Source organism: Apostichopus japonicus, chromosome 19 (assembly GCF_037975245.1).
Source record: "Apostichopus japonicus isolate 1M-3 chromosome 19, ASM3797524v1, whole genome shotgun sequence".
NCBI classification, from domain to species: Eukaryota; Metazoa; Echinodermata; class Holothuroidea; order Aspidochirotida; family Stichopodidae; genus Apostichopus; species Apostichopus japonicus.
The window spans coordinates 15,420,568-15,432,569 of record NC_092579.1 but is presented as its reverse complement, the minus strand read 5'-3'; the positions used below and the strand labels follow the sequence as shown (position 1 = coordinate 15,432,569).

Below are 12,002 nucleotides of genomic sequence, written 5' to 3'. Positions count from 1 at the left end.
CAGTACAACTTACATGATGGTACAACGGTGCAATTGAGAAGGTCTTCATAACAGATAAAAAAATGGTAAAAAAAAAAAGATTAAATACGTTGCAGATAAAATATTAACTTGTCTCTTTCTTTCCGGTTTATTTTCCCTTTTTTTTGTTGTACACATTTAAAGCCATTACTGCCACACTAACCCCCCTTCCTTTATGCATGCCATTGAGGTAGGGGTGATGCTGGGTCATGGGGTAGTATCTGCAGTGCTCTTGCACTGTACGTTCTGCCATAATGACATATACCATACTGTCCATTATCCAATGCGAATGAGTTTTTGATACAAGAAGAATATACTGCATACATTTTGATCCGAGCAAAATCCATTAACTAAATTATAAAGCAACCAAAAACGGAAATAAGAAATGCTCTGAAAAGCTTCTTACTTTGCTGCAAAGGCTAAGCATATTCTTTAAAAAACCAGAAAGTCAAAAGACTTAGTGATTCCTTGCCCATATGATAATAAACTTTAGGTAGAAGATTTTCTAACGATCTGAAATGCTGAGCAGAAATGGCAAGTCTTGCAGAATTGAGTAATGCATATCTATGCAAAGAGGGTCGAAGGTCAAACAAACTTCACTTCTGTATAATTCTACTTATTCTGACTATAACCAACAATTGACCTTGAATGACCTTTGACCTCCATGAAAAACAATAGGGATTATCTTCTCATCAAAGGCTACCAACATACCAAGTTAAAGTTCATGAAACTTTTCTTCTTGAGATATTGTATTCACAAGGTTTACAGCCTTTGACCTCTGGTGACCTCAAATAACCATTAGCCTCCATGAAAAACACTAGGGATCATCAGTGTACCAAAGGCTACCAATATACAAAGTTTAAGCAACTTTTACTTCTTGAGATATCGTGCTTACACGGTTTGACCTGTGGTGACCTTTGACCTTCATGGAAAACATGAAAAACCATGTCGGACCCCATCAGTGGGAGTTTCACAAGTTATTGCCCCCAAGAGCCATAATTGACCTTTGGTGACCTTGGATTACATAACGGTTATTTAGTAAAACGTGCACCTACTTCATTCACAATATGTCCCAATATCAGCCATGTCAGACATTTTTTTGCCCATAAGCAACCTTGAATGACCTTGGATGGCGATTTTATGAAAAATGTTCCCCTTAATGAAGTGCACTCCATCCTTAAATTGTTATGCACTCCAATATGTACATACACAATGTTATTGCTGAAGAGGTATCAAATCCATCCAATGGCACCTCATAACTTAAGAACCAGGTGTCCGATCGAAGTGGGAGTTAGTTTCGTCTATAGAGCACACAGAGCTCTATCATATATTAAAATATTGACAAACATTTTTTTCTTTGCCTTGTATCTCCTAAAATGAGCATATTTATAATAAAAAACATGTCGGACCCTGTCAATGGGAGTTTGTTTTCAGCCTTTGACCTCTGGTGACCCCAAATGACCTTTGACCTCCATGAAAAATAACAGGGATAATCTAATCACTAAGAGTTACCAACATACTATGTTTAAAGCTCAAGTCAACTTTACTATTTGAGATATCATGTTTACATGGTTTTCAGCTTTTGACCTCAGGTGACATCAAATGACCTTTGGCTCCCATGAAAAACCATAGGGATTACCTGCTCACCAAGGGCTATCAGCACACAAAGTTTAAAGTTCAAGCATCTTTTACTTCTTGAGATATCGTGTTTACAAGTTTTTTAACTTTTGACCTCTGGTGACCCCAAATGACCTTTGACCTCCATGAAAAAACAATAGATATTTTTTGCTCACCAAGGGCTATCTACACACCAAGTTTAAAGTTCATGCATCTTTTACTGGCTGAGATATCATGTTTACATGGCTTTCCGCCTTTGACTTCTGGTGACCCTAAATGACCTTTGACCTCCATGAAAAAGAGTTGGGATCATCTGCTATCCTAGGTCAATCCACAGTCTAATTTTCAAGTTGAAGCATCTTGTACTTCTTGAGATACCGTGTTTACAATTTTTTCCGCCTATGACCTCTGGTGACCTCTCAAATGACCCTTGACCTCCATGAAAAAAGATAGAGACCATCTACTCACTAAGGGCTACTCACATACTAAGTTTGAAATTCCAAAAACTTTTACTCCCTGAGATATTGTGCTTACAAGGTTTTCAGACTTGGCCTCTGTTGACCTCAAATGACCTTTGACCTCCATGGAAAACAATAGGGATCATCTACTTACCAAGGGCTACCCACATACCAAGTTTGAAGTTCATCCAACTTTAACTTCTTGAGATACCGTGTTTACAAGCAAAGCGTCACATACACACACACATACTTACACACATACACGCCATCACCATCACATAGATTCCTTTCGGCCTTCGGCAAGGAATCAAAAATGGTGCCAAATGATTGCTACATGCAACGCACCCCGACAGAGACCAGTGCGTATGAGATTTTAACCATTTCACTATTCAAGATATTTACTATTCAAGATGGCACTCCTATACACAGAGATGAGCCTGGAGTAAAACAAAATCACGGAACTTTGCAAAATTGCGGTATAGGCTCCAGTTTGAGTATGCTACAGTGTGTTAGGATAATAGTTTTTTGTCCCCGAGGTAGAAAAGAAATCACGGGTATTCCGCGAATTCGCGGAAAAAGTTCATGCCTGTATACAACTAGGTATGAATTGAAATTTCCAGACAACTATAGCTCCAGATTTTTCTTGAAAGCATCACTTTTTTTTTATATAAAGTTCCAACTAATTTGTAACCTTTACTGACCCTCTCTGCACCAATGCTCATTAAATCGCTGATTTAATTCTTCTCATTAAAAAAAAAAAAAAAATCAAGGATATTCATGACAATAAAAAAATACAAAGTTACAGTAATTTCTTAAATCATCACAAAAGCTGTTTGGTTATTTGATAAAAAATATATTGATTAAAATATTCCTACCAGATCAATGATTGATCCATTTTCACAGTAAGAGAGAATTATATTTTCAAGCCTTACTTACTCCTTAACTTACAGACTTCAAATTTGCATTTTCCAAGGTGTTGCTATACTCCTTGATCAGTAAAATTAAATTAGAAAGCATTTTCATCAGAGAAGCCAAATCATTACTGCTCCGAATTAACTCTACCAAACATTCGATTCAATGATATTTTACCATATTGTTAGACCATCATGTAAATTAAATTGTTTTACCATAGAAGTAAACGAGAGAATGTTATTCACCACAACCAAAGCAATAGTTCTATTGGGCAACCCTTCCCCCCTCCCCACTTCCCCCCAAAAAAGTGAAATGAAGAAAATATAAGCTTGACAGATAAGTTTGGTACAGATCATGTTCAGCTTGGCTATAGAATATTGCAAAACTAAAACTATTTTCACTTTGCAAAAATTCTACCTAAGTTGTAGCCTATGCAAATTAACATTCCCTGGTATATTTGTATGGTTTTTTCCAAGAAATCAAATTTGCGCTGTAAGACGAGTACATAATTCTGTGAAGATCCTCATTTCAAAGTGTGAATGAAACTCCCAAGAGCAAATCATAAATTTGGAAAGCTTGTGAAGAAGGCTTATCACTTTACAGAAATGAAATTACAAATGACAACTGCATATGGTTGTTACGAGTACAGAATTATAGGATTCCCGAAAGAGATCGAATCTAAAAACTAGGTGGAAGAAGGGTCAGTGCACCTAGATCTTTCTTTTTTTGGCAAGCTCTTGATGAAGGAAGCAATAACTTGAAATGAATTCAGAGTTCAAACAAGCAGAGTGCAATTTGTCAGTTTAAGTATATAATAATCAAGAAGTCAGAGTGACTTTTGGTATTGATCGAGCAAAATTAAGACTTTTTTGTAAAATGGGGAATAAAGCTTTGATGACCGAGATTAATATTTCTTTTATTAATATAATTTATATTAAAAGTTTGTCTTCGATGGTTTATAGTATCAAATCCATGGTAACACCAAATTTTGTGTTCATCGTCTTAATACTATTATGACAGTGTCAATAAGTTTAAAATCAAACATTATGAAATATTTAGTCAGATTGTTCAGAAGTTGCTTGTTCTGTTACGGTCACAAATCTCTACAGGAGTCCATAAAGTTAATGAAAATGGAGCATTTATTTATGTGAACCACTTTCACTGGAAAATAATTAGCTTTGTCCTGGGGATCTGGTTGCTATGACAACATGGTGGAAACACACGAGACATGAATACCACGTAAAATAATAGAAAAGTAAGAAGAACAATGATCATAATACAAAAATAATGGGTTACTATGGTTTTGAAACATTGCAAACATTTTTGAGTCACTCTTAGGCCATTACTCTCTTTTTTGTAGAATAAACCACATGTCTGTTTACTACACTGCTTAGTGTCGTACTTGGTGCCAATGATACTATGTATATCTTCTCTTGCATGAATGGTAATTATCTTTATAGGTTATTATTCTAATCATATTTTTGACAAGAACTATAATTTCGTCCCGAAACAAGCATGCAAATGAACAGGAGCAAACTGGGTCCTAAACTAGCTCGAGCATCCTACACCTAGTCTAGGTCGGTCTATTATTTCATTCAATTGGCTGTAAATTGTTAACCAGGCTTCGGCCCATTTTTTGCCCAACGGGCTAGCCCACCGGGCATTGCCCATATTGCCCAGTCCACCAGCCCAAAGGGCATTGCCCAGATGGCCAGTCCGCCCCTGCGAATGAATTGAATCAACTGTGAAAGTTGTCTTGTTTAGTTTTGGAAATACTTTCAAAATACCTTTCAGACAAATCACAATGACTTGTTTGAAACATTAACTATTTCTTGAGGCAGCAGGTGGTAATTCAACCAATAAAAACATTTGTGTTCAAAGTATATTACAAAACAGGAAACTTTCATATTGCAAACGCAACAAAAACTCATTTCATATTATTGCGATGTTCGGATAAAACGACAGAACTTGACAAATAATACTGCAATGGCACATACCTAATAGACATTTAACATGTCTACAGTAACCTCAGAGGATTTCTCTGCTTTGCCAATAAAAAAATAATATTTGAAATTTTCCTCTTCAAATGTGATCCCTAATATTGAAAGAGACCAAAGTTTGACAAATATTCTATCAGATAATTTTGGCATACTATCTCGTATAATATAAATGAAGTTAACAATGACAACTTTTATTGAAAATCTGCAATTAGGAAATGGATCAACTAAAGAAGCTAGGAAAGGGAGATATGATAGGAAGATGGGTGACACCATTTTTTGTTAGGGTAATATGCTAAACTCATTATTTATCAAGCTCAGTTTATCAGATTGAACATTAAATCCTGTGGTCTTTCATGCAAAGCCAAATTGTTGTTTTTAGAATTAAAAGTAACAAATTGATGAAGCCTTCTGAGTATTAAGAGGACAACATATCACTCACTAATTTAAATTTTATTAGCTCATACCAGCATGCTGGTGTGAGCTATTGTTACAGTGCGGCGTCTATCACTCTATCATTCTATCACTCTATCCGTCAACAATTGGTAAAACCGCTGCCACTCGCACAGTGTTTGATGGAATTTCATGAAACTTGGACACAAGGACCATTGGGTATAGGGCCATCAGAAATGGTCCAAAATTTGGGGTCAAAGGTCACCTGTGGGCCGTAATGGGCCATTTTGTGGAAATACGCAAAATGCTTCTCCTACAGATTCCATGGTACAATGTTGAGGGTTTGTCACGATAGTACTATGGTAGTTTTACCTTCAGGGTGTTCATGAATTTGAGATCAAAGATCAACTAGGGGTCTTTTGTGGCCCGGGCCGCGGCCCTATATTTTCAAATTGCTCCTGTTCGTACAGTGTATGGCCAATTATAATGAAACTTGGTCACAATATTCCTCGGGATGAGAGTTACGAGGGGTGTTCGGAAAATTGAGGTCAAATGTCATTTAGGGGGTCATCGGGGGTCATTCTTTGTAATATTTTCAATTATCTCAATCTTCTCAAGATTTTGATGGATCATATTCAAAGTTCAACTGATGATTGTTGGATTGTGTATGAATAAGGTGATGCCTGAAAATTTTTGGTCAAAAGTTAATTAATTACAATTAATCCCTATTGTTTAAAAAAAATCTGAGCCTTCACTTTTTGCCAAAGCTCCTTTAATTTGTCTCCCACCCTCTGCAGTGTTTGTTTACATTTGTGGTTAAGCTCTGCAGAGGCTGTTAGTGGAATTAAAGCAGGACTGGGAGTTGTTATGAACTGTTGAACTGTAAGCATGAGAGCCCTATAGCCAATCAGCACTTGCCGATTCTTAGAAGTCTTTGAGCCTGAGGTATGTAGGCAGCTTGTGAAGTTGTATAGGGAGTGCTTGTGAAGTTATTTCTGCTCAGGTAGAGGGGAGAAAGTTTAATAGGGTAGGTCAGTGGTATTGTCTGAGAGAGTGGGTAAAATAGGATTTAAAGGGGAAAATAGGAATTATAGCCAGTGGTGTGGCCAGGGTTCTGCTAACGGAGGGGGGGGGGTATCCCTCATGGGCCCAAAATTTGTTTTGTGGGCCATACATTTTTAAGCTTGAAAAGGTATGAGCTTCTGCACCATTGGTGCTCTAGTTACCCCAACTAAGAATGGAACGACCACATTTTCAAATTTCACCTCCTGAAATGAGGATAACATTAGGAAGAAGGTTGATACCATCTTATGTTAGGGTAATATTAACTTACATTCAGTGGTATGTAATGGAACGACCACATTTTCAAATTTCACCTCCTGAAATGAGGATAACATTAGGAAGATGGTTGATACCATCTTATGTAAGGGTAATATTAACTTACATTCAGTGATATGTTGCTTTCATCAGGCTCGGTAGACTAAAGAGTGATTAATCATGTTATTAATTCATGCAAAGCCAAGGTTATATTTAAAAATTAGAACAACCAATGAGGATGCAGTATTTTAATTACTTTCAGAGGATAACTGAATTATGAATATCAGTAATTGTAAATTATTATACCCCAAGGGGAGAATGGAATCACCATGTTGTCTGTGTCTTCCAATCGGGAGGTCAAATTTAGTTGTTAATAATAAAAAATTAGCACCCGACTAAATCTTTACTCAAATAGATCATTCCCACCAACTTGTTTTTCATGAAATTTTTCAATGATTTCTTCACTCCAGTTATCATATCACTTCCCCACTTCAATATTTTCACAAAAGTATTTCAATTTAGTAACCAACCAGAAAGTCAAAAGACTTAGTGATTCCTTGCCCATATGATAATAAACTTTAGGTAGAAGATTTTCTAACGATCTGAAATGCTGAGCAGAAATGGCAAGTCTTGCAAAATTGAGTAAATGCATATCTATGCAAAGAGGGTCGAAGGTCAAACAAACTTCACTTCTGTATAATTCTATTTATTCTGACTATAACCAACAATTGACCTTGAATGACCTTTGACCTCCATGAAAAACAATAGGGATTATCTTCTCATCAAAGGCTACCAACATACCAAGTTAAAGTTCATGAAACTTTTCTTCTTGAGATATTGTATTCACAAGGTTTACAGCCTTTGACCTCTGGTGACCTCAAATAACCATTAGCCTCCATGAAAAACACTAGGGATCATCAGTACACCAAAGGCTACCAATATACAAAGTTTAAGCAACTTTTACTTCTTGAGATATCGTGTTTACACGGTTTTCAGACTTTGACCTGTGGTGACCTTTGACCTTTATGGAAAACATGAAAAACCATGTCGGACCCCATCAGTTGGAGTTTCACAAGTTATTGCCCCCAAGAGCCATAATTGACCTTTGGTGACCTTGGATTACATAACGGTTATTTAGTAAAACGTGCACCTACTTCATTCACAATATGTCCCAATATCAGCCATGTCAGACTTCGTCACTGGAAGTTGTTGCAAAAATTAACGTAAGTGGACATTTTTTTGCCCATAAGCAACCTTGAATGACCTTGGATGGCGATTTTATGAAAAATGTTCCCCTTGATGAAGTGCACTCCATCCTTAAATTGTTATGCACTCCAATATGTACATACACAATGTTATTGCTAAAGAGGTATCAAATCCATCTAATGGCACCTCATAACTTAAGAACCAGGTGTCCGATCGAAGTGGGAGTTAGTTTCGTCTATAGAGCACACAGAGCTCTATCATATATTAAAATATTGACAAACATTTTTTTCTTTGCCTTGTATCTCCTAAAATGAGCATATTTATAAAAAAAAACATGTCGGACCCTGTCAATGGGAGTTTGTTTTCAGCCTTTGACCTCTGGTGACCCCAAATGACCTTTGACCTCTGGTGACCCCAAATGACCTTTGACCTCCATGAAAAATAACAGGGATAATCTAATCACTAAGAGTTACCAACATACTATGTTTAAAGCTCAAGTCAACTTTACTATTTGAGATATCATGTTTACATGGTTTTCAGCTTTTGACCTCTGGTGACCTCAAATGACCTTTGGCTCCCATGAAAAACCATAGGGATTACCTGCTCACCAAGGGCTATCAACACACAAAGTTTAAAGTTCAAGCATCTTTTACTTCTTGAGATATCGTGTTTACAAGTTTTTTAACTTTTGACCTCTGGTGACCCCAAATGACCTTTGACCTCCATGAAAAAACAATAGATATTTTTTGCTCACCAAGGGCTATCTACACACCAAGTTTAAAGTTCATGCATCTTTTACTGGCTGAGATATCATGTTTACATGGCTTTCCGCCTTTGACTTCTGGTGACCCTAAATGACCTTTGACCTCCATGAAAAAGAGTTGGGATCATCTGCTATCCTAGGTCAATCCACAGTCTAATTTTCAAGTTGAAGCATCTTGTACTTCTTGAGATACCGTGTTTACAATTTTTTCCGCCTATGACCTCTGGTGACCTCTCAAATGACCCTTGACCTCCATGAAAAAAGATAGAGACCATTTACTCACTAAGGGCTACCCACATACTACGTTTGAAATTCCAAAAACTTTTAATCCCTGAGATATTGTGCTTACAAGGTTTTCAGACTTTGACCTCTGTTGACCTCAAATGACCTTTGACCTCCATGAAAAACAATAGGGATCATCTACTTACCAAGGGCTACCCACATACCAAGTTTGAAGTTCACCCAACTTTAACTTCTTGAGATACCGTGTTTACAAGCAAAGCGTCACATACACACACACATACTTACACACATACACGCCATCACCATCACATAGATTCCTTTCGGCCTTCGGCAAGGAATCAAAAATGGGCTTACCTCCCATGTTGCTCTATGCCAAACTACTTGTGTACACCAGGATGATTTATCAAAAAAGAAATACTTCAACTTCAAGAAAAATATTGTGTTTATATCTTTCTGATGTGTTAGTTCAAATTTTGCAATTTTTTAAGATTAATTTGCCAAACAATATCAAAAGCAGATATTGATATTTGTCTCTCATTCATAATATCACACTTTAACAAGTCTAGTTTATAAAGGAAGTTTCAACAAAGTCAAATATTGGAATAGTCAAATTTCAAATACCAGGGATAAGCAATACAGAGATTTGGCCTTGCGATTCTATCTGATATTAAGTTCATCATGTTTCAAAATTCAAGCTGGGATCGTTTTTTTTTTTCATTTGAACTTTGAAAAAGTACAAACACACAAAAATAACCTTTCCATATGAAATCATAAAATTATTGATTTCAAAAAACCATTTGTTTGTAATTTATTCACTCAAGTACCACCTTGCGGGTTTCATGTTCGAAGTGCTGTAGAGAAAAATCGAATATTCAATATTAATGGCCATACTGTTACTATGGCAAATTGTCGTCATAATGATGTCTTCAATTTTTCTGGAAGATTATGCATCTGTTTGTTTACCCATTTGGGTTTTTTAGTAACAGTAGAATTTGATGAAGTGATGTTTCATTTTGCCCGGATTACGACTAATGATGTAAACTGATGCTACCATTGTCAAGTGCTTGAAAAGCTGTAATTTTGGCATTGAACTTCATGTAGTGTGATAGTAGTGCTGTATATGACCATACGACACAGTACAGTTCTCTGTAATTGCATGAGGAATATTTAATTGCGCATATCGTACGGTGGTAACTTTGCTATGAACGAAACAGACTAAAAACAGAAAAATTTGTTGCAAACAAAATTGTCTGTGTTGCATTAATTTTTTTAAATTTAAACAACTTTTCGAATGAAAAATCTTCACTGACTTGTTTAGCAAGATCTCATGGTGATTATGGTTTGTAATGTTTTCCTGTGACTGTCTGAGATGGGGGAGGGGAAGGATAGGGGGGTGGTGGAGGATAGGGGTGGTGGAGGGAGGAGTTGGTTTGATGTTCACTTTGAAGTCTATAAGCAGGCAAATGCCTGGAGCTCCTTGTTTGTAGACTTTTCATTTTCAAATCACAAACACTTCAAAATGTGCCTCAATTGCTTTAAGTATTTTGTCTCTACGGAGCAATCTTCACTTTTACAAAGTGTCACATTTCACTCCTTTTTTTTTTATTGTTGGTTTCAATGTTTTATTGGCTGTCTGAACTTTTTATACCGCATATATATGCTGTATTTGCTGTATTTTATGTTCTTTATTTGCCTTTTTTGTGTTTATGTTCTTTGTTAAAATTTTATGTTTTAGTTCCAAATGAAAAACAATCCTGTGAGGTTGATCAAGATTCTAAATAAACTTGAAACTTGGAAACAATTTAGTAAATTATACTCTATTTTTTGCTAACAGAAATCTTGATGAAGGCCAACTCCTGGTTGGAGCTTCGCTATGCTGCTATACATAGTACTATACAGGCCTTAATGAATGCCATACCAATGTGAGTTAATGTTTTTATTTATGATTTAATATAATCAAGGGAATGTTTTATTTGGTATCACAACCCCAACTGTCAAATTGCTATACAAGTGCAAACCTGTATAGCAGTGTTTGTACACAGGAACGATAGTAATTTTATGAGAGACAAAGTTGAGTGCCTTCAAAACTATGACACAAAATTTCAACATTTATTGATTATGATTATTAATATTTTTATTCACAATTTATATGAATTATAAAAGACAAATCTTCTACAGGTATAAAAGTCACAGTACCTGAGGTTGCCATCCAGACTGGAAATTATTCAGCAGCTGACTAAAGAGAGCAACAACAACCAAAAAAAAATAAATAAATAAAAAATAACAAAATAACAAAATAAAAACAGGTTTGTATCGATGAGAGGGCATCGGTCGGTGGGATCACGGTTGGTCCGGTGGTGATTAACTTTAAGGATTAACTCAACAGATTATATAACCAAAAAAACCAGTGGATTAACAGCAGAGGCTCATAGTGGATTAAAATTAATCCTCTCTTTGTCCCTCCACTGTTATCTCCTACCTCTCCTCTTCCCCTGTTGGTTTCTTTCTTTCTTCTCTCCATCCCTTGTCTACTAATCCCCTTACATCTATCTCTTTGTGTTCACCATGCTCATTAACCTGTCTGTATTCTGTGCATGTTTTTGTCCCATCTGTTACTGTACTTGTCATTTAGCCTTTGAAGAAGATCCTGCTAGGATCAAAACGTCAGGCCAACTTACTTTTACACGGATTAAAATAGGATAGGCTTAAAGAGAGACAATGGGCAAACTGACGAAATAATATACAGCAAATTATTAAAAACCATTGTATAGCAGAATTTAGAATAACAATTAAATATTGTGGAGGTGGTACTGTAAGACTGCCTTGTTCAAGGTACATGTAGACATTCATGTGTACCTGGGAGCCTTTATGATGTTCAAATTGTGGATTATTTTGATTCAATATGGCACAGTGTTCTGTATTGTGTAAATGCTGCGCATTACATCTGATATATGGCACGGATTTAAAGCCTTACATGAAGCACATGCAGTGATACGTGAAAATGTCATTAAGTACTTTTGCAGTATGGTGTCATGAAATATACAAATGTTCATCAAAGCTGCACTAGTGTATATTAAA

General features: G+C 36.2%; 1 protein-coding gene and 1 long non-coding RNA gene across 10 annotated transcripts in view; one reads left to right on the top strand and one right to left on the bottom strand.

Annotated features, from left to right (window-relative positions):
- The window catches only part of LOC139959523 (RNA polymerase I-specific transcription initiation factor RRN3-like), a 62,254-nt gene that overhangs the window by 37,976 nt on the left and 12,276 nt on the right, over window positions 1-12,002 (top strand). For all 9 annotated transcript variants that reach the window (XM_071957217.1, XM_071957213.1, XM_071957216.1 and 6 more), the window contains exon 6: window positions 10,759-10,846. In XM_071957217.1, coding sequence (XP_071813318.1) covers window positions 10,759-10,846 — 88 coding nt within the window. The remainder of the gene's footprint in view (window positions 1-10,758; window positions 10,847-12,002) is intronic.
- Window positions 4,093-10,293, bottom strand: LOC139959527 (uncharacterized). Its single transcript, XR_011790149.1, has 2 exons — window positions 6,622-10,293; window positions 4,093-5,462 (listed from the first exon to the last, which is right to left on the bottom strand). It is a non-coding gene; the product is annotated as an uncharacterized lncRNA (long non-coding RNA).